General features: G+C 53.0%; 1 protein-coding gene across 1 annotated transcript in view; it reads right to left on the reverse strand.

Moving 5' to 3' along the window:
* Positions 1-13315, reverse strand: part of Itgal (integrin subunit alpha L) — a 36395-nt gene that overhangs the window by 2831 nt on the left and 20249 nt on the right. The window contains exons 18-30 of the mRNA XM_055627351.1: positions 13109-13139; positions 8485-8579; positions 8328-8398; positions 7886-8027; positions 5829-5939; positions 5317-5396; positions 5124-5210; positions 3800-3875; positions 3265-3378; positions 3007-3063; positions 2818-2916; positions 2044-2139; positions 1339-1449 (exon numbers count right to left, since the gene is read on the reverse strand). Of these exons, the coding sequence (XP_055483326.1) occupies positions 1339-1449; positions 2044-2139; positions 2818-2916; positions 3007-3063; positions 3265-3378; positions 3800-3875; positions 5124-5210; positions 5317-5396; positions 5829-5939; positions 7886-8027; positions 8328-8398; positions 8485-8579; positions 13109-13139 (1170 nt within the window). The remainder of the gene's footprint in view (positions 1-1338; positions 1450-2043; positions 2140-2817; positions 2917-3006; positions 3064-3264; positions 3379-3799; positions 3876-5123; positions 5211-5316; positions 5397-5828; positions 5940-7885; positions 8028-8327; positions 8399-8484; positions 8580-13108; positions 13140-13315) is intronic.

The following is a 13315-nucleotide window of genomic DNA, read 5'->3' on the forward strand; positions in this document are numbered from 1 at the left end:
TCTATCTATCTATCTATCTATCTATCTATCTATCTATCTATCTATCTATACTTTTAAAGGCCACATATAAATCTTTAAGTAGGTGATATTTCTTTCAGCACTTGAGAATGGAATCCAGGGCTTCCTGTGCGCTTGCTGCTTCCTCTGCCACTGATACTCTGACCTCTCGGGTGACTAATTTGACAATCTCTTCTAACAGAAAGAACCAATAGCTCAGCGCTTGACATGCGCTGTGCACAGTCTCCTGAAGCTCAAAACTGCGTGCGCATTCCTTTGTCCCCATGTTCCCATCTCTGAGAATTCATTCTAAATGACATTTAGGTAAGCGTGGAGAGCGGGTAACAACAGCTTTTCTGTCACAAAGTTTAGGTAGATGCAAATGCGCAACTGTCTCCAGGGTAGATTCGAAACAGTCCTTAACAGGGAAGTTGTTCAGTAAAAAGATGGAACGCTGGGACGGCAGAAAATTGACCAAGTTCCAAACGAGGAGGCAGACCGGATGGTGGCCGTGAGGAGAGAGACGTCAAGACAAGGTGTTCAGTGGAAAACAGAGGCCCCGGCAGACCACGTGCTCTGCCTCCTTTCTGCCACTCTCCCTTCTCTTTGAAAAATTGTTTAGTTATTTCTTTTTACGCGAATTGGTGTTTTGACTGCCTGCATGTCTGTGTGAGAGTGTTGGGTCTCTTGGAGCTTACAGACAGTTGTGAGCTGCCGTGTGGGTGCTGAGAACTGAACCCAGATCCTTTGGGAAAAGCAACCAGTGTTCTTAACTGCCAAGGCTTCTCTCCCTCACCTTTTGAGACGGGGTCTTGTACTGAACTTGAACTTCCAGAAGTTCCACCTCTGACCCCCAAGGGCTGGGACTGTCCCTCGTCACTCCTAATTTTTACTTGTCTAAATTTCAGTTCAGATGCCCCCTCTTCTTGGTGGCCTTCCCAGACCCTTCGCCCGGAGCCAGTCATCTCCATCACAGGCTCCAGAGTACTCGGACCCTGGGACAGCCCCAGTCATGCTCACTCCTGTCCATGTCCATGCTTTGACTGTGAACTTCATATGAGTGGGGACCACGGATATATTACATGTCTCTGTCTTATGGGGCCTAGTGCAGTACCCGGGACCGGAAGGTCCCTCCTTTCTCTTTTCTCCCTCAACCTAGTTCTGGCTGCGCCAGTGTCGAACTGAGTGATGGTGAGGTCTGTGGAAGGATGGGGTGAGCTGAGGCCCATTTGGGCTCTTATGCTTCCCAGTCCAGTCCAGCATGCTTCTCCTGGCCCCTGCCAATGCTCCCCCTTTGCCCCAGCTGCCCTGGCAATGCTTAACCCATCCGGAAGTTCCTACCTTATAGAGCACGAAGAAAATCACCAGCAATAGTAGTAAACCCCCAATGCCGCTGAGCACATACAGGTGAAGCATATCCTTCTCATAGACCAAATCAACCTTCATGAAGACCTGGGGAGGACAGCTAGGTGAGGGCAGGAAGAGCCCCCCCCCCCCATGCCTGGTCCGTCCCCAGTATCATTTCATATCTGTGGGTTGCATCATAGCATTGGGCTCCAGCCACAGACCCTCTCCCACAAATATGTCACCCACAGCACTCACCGGTCACTTCGCCACGGGTACCACAGGCTGCCCTGAGAGTTAGTTACATGGTTTGCCGTTGGCCCCAGGAGGCAGTGCCTCAGGTAGGCATTCAAAGCCCTGAGGAACCTGCTTTCTGTGTTCAGATCCATCTCTGGTCACAATGAATTGCCTGATCTTGAACCCTGGGCCTCTGTGTTCACTGCCCTCTGCCTACTGGCTGCTGGGCTTGGTGGCCCTTGGCTGAGGTGCCATCACACTGATCTTTAGACCTGCGTCTGTGGCAGCTCAGACCAGGGGCCCTGCCATGGCTTGCTTCTCAATGAAGTGAAGCCTACTGCTTCCTAAGGATTTGAGTTAGAGTAAGCTCTGCCTGGGCCAAACCCCCACCCCCCCTTCTCTACGAGCTCTGCATGGAGTCCCTGAACCTCCCTGCTTCCTTTCCGTGGCTTCTGAGGTACATGCCTGGGCCTTGGAGCCTTTGCTGCCATACAAATGGAAATGCTTGCTGCTGTTGAAGGAGATGGAGAGCGAGCTGCAGAGGCTGAGTGTGGAGGAGACCTGTGGAGGAAGCAGAGAGTGAGGACAGGACTGAGACCCCAGACCTGGGCCCACTTACACAGGAAAGGAGGGGAGCAAGTCCTGGTGACCCCCATTCTCCACCTCATCCCGTTTCTCTCCTGTGATGAGCAGTCACTCACTCCTCGGTGTCAGAAGGGGAGCTTCCTAGACAGAATATAACCACCCTTGGCAAGCAGATGTGTTGGTACACGGCTCTAATGTCAGTACTTGGGAGGCCAAGGTTGGAAGATCATGAGTTGCCAGCTAGTCTGGCTATCCCGTGAGACCCTAACTCAAAAAGCAATGCTAAGTGTGATAGCATACCTAGCCTTTAACGCCAGCACTCAGGAGGCAGAGGCATGTCGATCTTTGTGAGTTCTAGGTCAGCCTGGTCTACACTGGAGACTTCCAGGGGGGACATAGAAACACTGTCTTGAAAAAACACCGAAACCAAATAAAACGGAACTAAAACTAAACAAGCCTTCGCCACGAAAACAACCCTATAAACGGCAAACAAACCCAGGTGGCTTGGCTGTTGTTTGTTTTGCAGCTATGCAAACCTGGATGTTTACTCAAGACGGGAAAAACGGAGGGAGCCCACGTGGGAAGCCCATCTCCCCACTCCTAAGGCGAATGGATCCTCAACATTCTGAGTTGCCAACTACAAGCAAGTACTACCTTAATTTCTTTGGAGAGTTCCACAGTCCCGTTCACTCGGATGAGGGTCTCTCGCCTGAAGACAATTGGGCAGCGGAACTGGACGCCAGGCAGACAAGGCTGCTGTGGTCAGAAAACTGGTCAGCGAGGCCCACCATCCCCAGCAGATTGCCCGCCCCCAGCCTGACCCCTCAGCCCACAAGCCCATACCTCAGCTTCGCTGGGTGGCGTCTTCAGGTCCTCTCGGTGGCAAGTGACAGGAGGATCCTAGGAACCGGAGGTGAGGTCTCCAGTGGGTCTGTGGCCGCTTCCTTCCCCTGCAGAACCCAGGCGTCCCTGCCCCCCCCCCCCCCCCGATAACCCGTGTCCAATCCAGACACCCACATTCCCCTCCTTCAGGGAGCAGTTCAAGGCAGCCGTTTCCCACCCTGGACCAGCTCACTCTGCCCTCTTCTCAGCAGCACTCACCGTCTGTACAGTCCACGTGTGTGCGATGGGGCCCTCACCGAGAGGCTGCGGCAGGCCAACCAAGGCCTCCAGCATGGGCGGGTTGCGGTCATAGGCAGAAGGCTGAAACCTCACCTGGGAAAGAGCAGAGACTTCAGCGCTTGCGCGGCAGCTGCCCTGGACTACCAACCGCCCGGTGAGACCTGACGTACGGCCTAGGTGAGTTCTCGGGCCTGCTCTTTTCTAGATAGGATATCACCATACCTGGCCCCATCCTACCGTTCTCTTACTGGTGTGGTTAAGAACCACTGGCTCCTTTTCTAAAGCACTCAGATTCAGTTCCAAGCACCCACATGGAAGTTTGCAACCGTCTATAACTCTAGTTCCAGAGGACCCAACACCCTCTCCTGGCCTCTGAGGGCACCAGGCAGGCATATAGGCGGTGCACAGACCAAACACTCAGACACGTAAAAAAAGAAATAAAAATTTTAAAAAAAGAAAGAAAGAAACTAAAAGAGAGTGTGGCTTTGAGGACCCTTCCTTAGGGAATTCATACCTGGTAGATATGCTGGACCTGCTGGGTCTTGGGACCTTTAGGGGTGAAACTGATATAGAAAGTGGAGTTCCCCTGGCTGTGGAGAGAGACATGCAGAGATGGAAGGTGGAAGGGATGCAGTTCAGACCCCTAGGAGCCTCTGGGCCCCTGGCACAGTGCTGGGGCCCTCACTGGCATCTTGTCATTTAGTCCTTTGGAACTGAGGCCAGTAGAGAGAGACAGGACGGAAGCTCTGGAATTAGAGTCTCTAGGGTCATGGCTTGGGAGCCCTGTCCTCGCCACCGCGTGCCACCTCCACTGGAGTCTCAACTCAGCTCACAGTCTGCGTGTCCTTCCCACGTGCGTCACCCTCTGACTTCCACCATGTCTCCCTGGCCCGCAGCTCACGTGGCCACGCCAACCGCCTTCCCACGGCTCTCCTGGACACGCCGCCAAGGGTTGGAGGCTCCCCGCTTGCTTCCCTACTCCTGAGTCCTGCCTCCTTGCCTCTGCTCGTGCTCTGCCTTCTGTCTCCTTCCTGGCCCTCATCCCAGCGCCTCAAGACCCAAGTCCAAGGCCAGCTTTCTCCATGAGCCTTCCATCTCTCCAGCACCTGCCCTGATGCTCTATCTGAACCCCATCCTGCTCGACACGGAAGTGTTCAGAAGCACCTTGAGCTGAGACCTGGGCTCTGTCCTCACCACACAGAACCAGCTTCCAAGAGCCACTGTGCTCTCTCTGTGGCAGCCAGAACATCCAACCCGAGGCCCTCTGAGCCTCACTGCTACCCACTGCCTGCTGACACCACTGATTCCATGTGTGGGAGTCTTCTCTGACTGGCTGAGAAGGTGCCAGAGGGCAAAGGTCACTCTGGAAACATTCCTTCCCTCTCTTCCAGCACCACAGTATCGGGATGGGAGGGAATTTGGCACAGGTGGACATGGCCAAGCTCTTTGGAAGCAGACAGACTTGAGCTTGAGCCCTCCTGGTCGCATGGCCCCGGGCAAATGGCAGCTTTCTCTGAACCCGTGCTCATCAGAGGATGCAGGGGTGGGGGGGTGGGGGGATGGGGGAGTGGGAGGGTGGGGGGGGGGTGAGGCTCCCTACAGGAGTAAGGGGAGTGGCGGAGAGAGTCTGCAACCAGGCAGCCAAGAGCGTGCTTCTCTGCAGTTGGGCACTGACCCGATTCAGACAGAACTCTTAAAGGGTTGGTAATGGCTGGGAAGAGTTCTGATCGAACCTGAGATGTCCAGGAAGGAAGAGGGCTGGGGGTGGGGGGGACAAGGATAGCCAGAGGGGAAGGCAGGGTGAGGAGGAGAGCGTGACTGAGCTCTGTGACACTCACTCCTCAGTGAAGATGTTGACCGGGTACATCACAGGGATGCGGGTGGTGGCTGCGTTGTCCCCCAGCAGGCCTCGGTCCTCGTTCTCACTGCGTGGAGCATGGCAGAGAGACTGTCAGAAGTCGGGAAACCGACGGCCAGGTTGCTCTCCCGGCAGTCTACCCGCAGCACAGGCGTGTGGAGGGGCCCGCTCACCAGTGCACGGTGCCGGTCAGCTCGGCAAAGTCTCCCCAGGAGCCGTTGGGCAGCATGTTAAACATCACGTGGAGGCTGACCTGGCAGGGAAGCGGAGGTGAGAGAAGATGGAAGTGGCTCAGGAGCAGCCTGAGGACCTCGTGGTCCAGTCTGGGCCACCAGCCCCACAGTGACCAGGAGCTCAGGTTGCCTGCATCTCTGGCACTGGGTAGGGGTCTCATCTCCCCTGGACAGAGGAGAAAACTGAAGCTCTGGGTAGCTGAGTCAGGTGTGCAAGGTCATAAAACAAACGATCCAGTCTCTGGTTTGTTGCATCCCAAATCCGGGCCCAGCGATGCCAAGCTGCTCTGTACACTGTCCTCTTGGGACAGGAGAGACTCTTCTCAGCCAACCACCTGCTCCCTCCCCAGAACCAGGAACCAGGATCTCCTCCCTGTTCCCAGCTCAGTCCTGAGAGAGAGAGAGAGAGAGAGAGAGAGAGAGAGAGAGAGAGCGAGCTGCCCAGCGCTCACCTGCCGGCCTCCTTTGAAGATGGGAGAGCTCACATTGCACGCCAGCGTCTTGGTCAGGAGATTTGACTCATCGCTGAGCTCCTCGCAGCTCACAGGGATTTGGCTGTGTGGCTGAGAGTGAGGAAGTGTGTCAGTGGACAAAGTCCAGGGTCCCCCAGAGGCCACTAACTCTCAGGGCTGGTAGCTCCCAGGACTCTGTGTGACACATGCTCAGAGGGGCAAGGCCAGAGGGGGCGAAGAGGAAGGCACGGCTGAACCTAACAGTGTGTGTCTCTAGTTCCTGTTCCTCAAGAGGCTGAGGCAGGTGGGTTACCTGGACCCGGAAGTCTGAGTGCAGTCTGGGCAACATGGAGACACAAGATTAAAAAAAAAAAATTCAAACCAAACAAATCATATAAAAATTCAAACCAAACAAATCATATAAAGTGAACCAAGCCAGATACGCAGGACACACGCTGTGAGTCCATTGCTATGTGAAGCCTAACATGTAAATTCACAGAGAGGTACGTGAGAAGCTAGCGAGAGACCAAGAGCAGGGCCTGTCTGAGAGGACATAAAGGTTCTGGAAAGAGAGAGTCTTATGACAACAGACTCGACCCAATGCCAATGAGCTGCATGCCTAGGAATGGTTAGAATGCTGAACTTACAGACATTCACTCCCCACCCCCCAAAACCCGCTAAAAGTCTCAACCTGAGTTTATCTCCCTGGTGGAAGGGGAGAAAAGATTCCTCCAAGTTGTCCTCTGCTTGTCACACATGTGCTATAATATGTGTCCTCTGACACATGTGTGTACCTTCATACACACACATACATACACATGCAAAATAAATAAAACATAATGACTTTAAAAATTAAAAGCACGGGAAGGTAACTATGGAGAAAAAAAAGCCGACTGGTTAAAATAAACACCAAGTAAATTTACAGTGTAATCTGTATATGGGTTTCACACATACATAAAAAGTACAAATATAAAACCGTACTTAGGAATAAAAAAAGATAATACCAAAAGATTAAGAATAGGAATTTCTGCTGGGCATGGTGGCACATGCCTTTGATTTCAGTACTCAGGAGGCAGAGCGAGCCTGGTCTACAAAGCCAGTTCCAGAGAAATCCTGTCTGGAAAAACCAAACCAACCCACCACCAAACAAACAAAAAGCACAGAAATTGTTTGTGTCGGGATTTAACTTAGTAACAGAGCACTTAACCAGCATGTCCTAGGCCCTAGATTCAATTGTCGGTGTTACAAAATACATACACACATACTTAAGTGCTGTATTGCTGAGCTGTCTATAAAACTCTGTAATTTCCATGGTGATCACTTATGATTTTTTTAAACAGTATTTGTAAAGTAAAAGTTCTGTTCTTTCGGAGATAGAGTTTCAGTTTTCCAGACTGGTCTCTAATTTACTATGCAGCCAAGGAGAGCATGACCTTCTAACCTGCTCACCACCCCCATGCTTCTACACACACACACACACACACACACACACACACACACACACACACACGTCTCTATATGCACCACATGCATGCAGGGGCCCACCGAAGTCAGCAGAGGCGACGGAAGCCTTGACATTGGAGTGACAGCAGCTGTGAGCCACCAGCTGAACCTGGGAACTGAACCCGGGTCCTTTAGAAGAACAGCCAGTGCTCTTAACTACTGAGCCATCTCTGTAATCCCTTTAAACTTACTTTTTAAGTGTGTGTGTGTGTGTGCGCGCGTGCATGAGGGTGCACGCATGTGTAAGCTTTGGACCTGGGCACCAGACTCAGGGCTTCATGTGTGTAAGATGAAGCGTTTCCCTACTGACTGAGCCATTTCCCCAGTCCTAGCCTCCCCCCACCCCCCAAAAACGAGACTTCAAGACTCAAAGAGCTTATTCCTCAGGATGGAGTCTGACGAGCACCACCAGGCTGGGATGAGCGCCACCAGGCTGATGTGCCTCACACATTAGATGCCCTCCCACTCAGGCCATCCGGGCTACCCAAAGCGTGCTGTGGGGGCAGGAGCCGGCGCAGGGAAACGTCCCAGGCAGGCGGGGCCCTCGGGCTCACCTTAAGCATCTCCACTTTGCGGAAGGACAGCCCCCAAGGGAAGAGCAAGCTCAGCTGCACCCAGTAAGCGTCTTCTCCCGAGTTCCTGAGTGTCCACTCCACAGCAAGGCTGGCAGAGGGCGTCAGCTGCAGGACTCCGGGGCTGGGGGTTAGGAGGTGATCAGAAAAAAGTCACAGGGCGGAGGGCAGGGGGCAAGACGGCAGGAAACAGCACCAAGGTGAGGACTTCAGAGCCGAGGGAGCTGACCGTCAGTACCAGCTCCTGTGCTCAGGCTCAGGCTCCTCACACTTGCCAACCCCAGCGCAAGCTCTGCTAATGACTGCCTTTCTCAGAGAAGGTAGGTGAGGCATGGAGAGGAAGCGCCCTTCCTAGTGGACACAGCCCACGGGTGAATGGCCTCTCGGCACTGCCTCGGGAAGGTGGGGTCGAAGGCATACAGACCTGGCCGGGGGTGACAGGGCGAGGTTTGCCTCACACTTCTTGTCCTCGCCACAGTTCTTCTCAAAAGGGACCTGAAAGGCCAGGAAGGGACCAGGAAGGAGGCTTGGGCCCCAGAGCCGGCAGAGCTGGACAGGGTCCCCAGGCCCACGCGTCTTACCTCCTTAGTCATGGAATGTATGGATGGTCTCAGGATCGGCTGCATGTCCCTAACCTGCAGAGTGTGTGGGAGCAAACACAGGTGGGTGAGCAGGTCTCCCGATGGGACAAGAGAGGCTTGGGGCTCAGCTGGAGTGACCGTGGCCTTTCCACACCCCTACCCCTCGCCACAGCCTGATACATGGCCCCTCTCCAGTGATAGACACACACGGGGAGGATGAGGCTTGGGGCGCCTCTCCACCCCCCCCCCCCAGATGGCTATCTGGGCAAGGGGCAAAGCAGCCTATGGTTCCACCCTTACAGGAGCCCTTGGCTGTTCAGCACCCCGCCTCACCTGTCCGCCTGTGGTTTGCTTCTCCCAATCCCCCACACCCCTAGGCCTGTTCTCCAACTTCTAGACATCCCCCGGCATTTCCTGAGCTTCTCCCCCAGATCACATCACCCCCCATTTCTGGGCCCCGGGTAACACGTGAACAAGTAAAACAGACAGAGGGAGAGACGACAAGCAAGGTCCACGGTGGGTGAAGGGTAATGATGAGGGAAGTACAGAGACGCTTCAGAGCCTGGGAAAAGGACTCCGAGCCCATATGAGGAAGTGTCCTGAGGCAGTGGCATCCCCACAAATCGCCGCATTTGGCCCAAGAATGCTCACCTCTCCGTGCCTTAATACGCATAGGACAAGGTCACTATGGTGCAACTGGAAGGTTGCAGAACCGCTAAGAGCTAGCGCCTGCTTGGAGGCTGTGTTGCCAGTGGAGGTATGTCCTTGAAGTTGACATTGGCACCACAGCTCTCTCCTCCTCTCTCTCTACTTCCCAGCCACAACGACGCAGGTGAGTGGCTTTACACTGCCCTCCCCACCATGACATGTGCCCGTCACAGGCCCAAAGCAACAGGGGCAACCGATGCTCATGGACCTCTGAGACCGTGAGACCAAATGAACCTTCCTTCTTTATAAATTGATCATCTCACTGAGTATTTGTTGCCATAATAGAAGGCTGAACTAGTGCACTAAAAAAGGAAGAGGAAGCCAGGTGAAGAGAATGGAGACGAAAGTTCAGAGGATGCTTGGGGCAAGATACACTGTGCTGCCCCCAAAGAGCAGGCATCTGCTTGGACTAGCTCCAGGATGATGCTTTGGAAGGAGCAGGAAGGCAGAAGAGAGTCCAGGTTCCGTTAAGCCTGTGGGCGGTGCTGGGACGCGGAGATTGTATTCTGAACGTAGTGGAACCCCAGAAGGCCTTCACAGGTTATCGCAGCTGGATCTTCTAGAAGGCTCTGGACTCCTCTTTAAGTGCAGAGCCCCAGTGCTCTCTGCCGCCCATCCCCACCCACCTCAGCATTCACACAGAGGGCAACTACCCATGCAACCATGAGCCACATGGTGTCCAAGGCCTTGAACCCCTCAGCTAGTCTTCTGAAAGAAGCAAGGTCCATTTCCCCATCTCCCTTGACTGGATCAGCAATAACCCCCACCCCCAAGCACACCTAATCCACTTATTTGTAAAACCCAGAACTAATGACATTTTTTTTCAGGAAGGTGTTCTTGACATTGGCTGTGACCTCAGGTGCTGGGGCCTAATGTGTGGGTTTCCGTTAGAGGCTGGTCAGAGATGGCTGGTAATCCCAGCATTCCGCAGCTCTTGCCTTTAAAACAGTCTCCACTTAAAAGCAAAGCAAAACAAAACAAAATACCACTCTCTGCTCTTCAGACTATTTTTCTTAGCCTTCCTTGAAGCTGGGTGGGATCACCTCACTACATTCTGATCCCTGGGATGGCAGTAAAAGCGTTATGTAAAAAATTTTTAACAAGATTTTTGAATGTACATTCTTTTTAGATGAATTTTATTATTTATAATATGTTCTGCCTACACACCAGAAGAGGGCACCAGATCTCACCATGTGGTTGCTGGGAATTGAACTCTGGACCTTTAGGAAGAACAACCAGTGTTCTTAACCTCTCCAGCCTGCTTTGTAAATTTTAAAAGAAATAATCCTTAAGGGAAGCTGTGTGTGCTGCTCCAGCCTGCTCAGCCACGTGTACAGCTAGAGCCCAGGCATCTTTGAACATAAGAAGTAGCCACCACAGAAGCCACACAGCCCTAAAAGCAAAAAGCATGTGCTCTTTGGTCTTTGCCGATTGTTTGTTGATTCCTGATTTAGGATCGTAGAAGCCACACCAGTCTCCACCTGCCTTGTACAAGAGAAGGATGATAGAAGGAGTGGGCTGACTCTCAAAGGTATCCTCTGATCTACACACACACACACACACACACACACACACACACACACACACAGGCGCGCGCGCACACACAAACCCCCAGTTTTAATGGAAACCTCTGTTGTTTGGAGTGCAGTAGTCCTGGCAGGTATCTCGGCCCGCCTAGAACAGACACAGCCGTCTCTTGGGTGAGCCAGAAGCCCAGATACCACACGTTCAAAGGCTGAACTCTCGAGTCTCCGTTCCTGACACAGCTGCGCTGCCTCTCGGGCTCCCGGCACTGGGGTGCCCATCATCCATCCAGATCCAAATGACAAATGTCCATTGTCTTTTGCCTCCGCACATCTCAAGCTCCTGGCAGCCCTGCCTCTACAGACTCTTGTTAGTGCATCTCCTCCTCTCCACTCCCAGAGTGCCTTGCTTCAAGCCTGCCTATTGCCCAGTGGGACGCACCGCCACAGCCTCCTCCCTGCCCCCGGGTTCATTTTGCAGCCACGTCAGTGCTGGAACCGGCTGCTTACACGTCTATGTGACATCTCCTAAATATCTGGTCCCACCCCAGGGGGCTTTGGTTGCCTGCTTACGTATTGGCATATGGCCAAGGCCTGGCCCCTGGCATTGGGCTGAGGGAGTGAATATGACTAGGTCACAACAAAGGGAAGGTCTCTCTCCTCTACCTGGTTGTCAGAAGTCTGACAAAGTCTAGCAATACGAGGACAATGAGCTACAAGAAATATGAAGAAAGCTTCCTGAGCTGGGCAACAGGCCACACCCCTGGAATCAGGATTTAGGGGGTAGAAGCAGGTGAACCAGGAGTTCAAAGACAACCTGGGCTTCACAGAAAGTTCCACACCAGCCTGGGCTATATGAAGGAGGGAGGGGGAAGAGAAGGAAAGAGAAGGAGAGACAGGATTCTTGATGCCTTTGTCCAGGCGTCTGGATAAAGCTAGGCCTGTATTTCAGGCGGTGTCAGCCCATGCCCTTTCTTGCTCAGACCAGGTTGTAGAGGGGTTTCTAACACCAGCACAGAAAAAGCCCACGAGGAGCTAAGGAGATGGGTCAGCAGTTAGGAGCACTGACCCCTCCTCCAGAGGACCTGGATTCACTCTCCAGCACCCACACACATGGTAGTTCAAATCTTCAGCTTCAGGAGAGCTGATACCCGCTTCTCACCTTCGAGGACACATATGTAGCACAAACACAAATGTGCAGGCAAAACATTCACACATAAAATAAAATTAATAAGTACAAAAGCAATTAAGCTCACGGATATACAGCATTTCCTCTTCCCACATAAAAATTCTTTGACGTTTCCACAAGGCCCTTAGCTAGAGCCTAAGTCCTTCTGACCTCGTCTTCCTCTCATGTGTCTGTCAACGCAGAGTCTCCAAAGTCTTTTTGCCCATGCCACACTATGCTTTTTCTGAACACGTACCTCTCCTCCTGGGGATCTCTGGGCCCCCTCTTTGGGCAGACTTGCCTTATCCCCTCCAATCTCTGGCAGCAGGCTAGGAGCTCCTGCAGGGCAGGGTCACACTTATGGACCACAACAGAAGGTGGCCAGAGGTGGCATGCCACTGAGTAGGCCTGTCGACTCTGCTCAAGTGTGTACGTAGCCATCAAATCCCAGCATGGGGGGGTGGGGCAGGGTACACCCCTCATGTGATGCTGAAGGCACAGAAAGAGCTCAGCGATCACCGTGCAGAACTCCTCTAGCTCTGGAAGAATCTCACAGGGAAGAGACAGTCTCAGGACACAGGTGGGGACGGAACCCACGGAGGTTTTGCCAGGAATGTACACAATTGGATTCCTGGCCACCTTCTTCCCCCAGACGGTGCCGCCTCTCACCAGCCTGACCACCTGCTGACTGTCAAGAATGTTAAAGGGGACACCTGGCACTGCCCGGGGAGTGTCTGATCTTGGGAATGAGGACAGATATCCCCCCATTAGTTTTACAGCACCCGGTCTGGCATTTAATTGAACACACAAGGGAGGGAAGGTTAATTAAGAAGCCCTGTCTACAGGGTCTGGCCCAAAGCGAGGCCTTCTGAAGTTCTCTCCCTGGAATGTGTGTGCTGCACGGTTCTAGAGGTAATGCAGTGAGGGCTGACGCCCAGCAGGAACCTGGAACAGGGTCACTGAAGGGACCCTCCAGACCCCACCCATTATCTCTCCTTCCCCAGAGCCACCACCCTGGCTCCACTCCTTCCCACGAGTTTGTTTACATACAGACGCCTATGAATTTCCTTCCTGCTTAAGTAACACCTATTAGCTTTACTATTGCTAAATAGATTTTCCGGCCTTCCCTTTAAACATTCATCCCCCCCTGCCCCCATCAACGTCTCTCTGAATTTCTCTCTCTTGGAGGAAGAAGGAACACCGAGGGACCAAAAGGTGGTAAGACTGATGGGGGAGATGAGGTCTTGAATGCAGATCTGAGGGTGAGGACATAGGGTCAGGATGAGGCTAACCACAGAGAGCACACATGCCTCATCTGCACCTCCCCAGTGACAACACCGCAGTGGTTACATGCTAAGACCTTATCATTTTCCACTGTCTACACCTAAATACTCGGAACAAGCTTGTTATGTATAGGGTGTTTATAGTGTGC

Source organism: Psammomys obesus, unplaced genomic scaffold (assembly GCF_907164565.1).
Source record: "Psammomys obesus unplaced genomic scaffold, mPsaObe1.curated_primary_1811, whole genome shotgun sequence".
In the NCBI taxonomy this organism is placed as follows: Eukaryota; Metazoa; Chordata; class Mammalia; order Rodentia; family Muridae; genus Psammomys; species Psammomys obesus.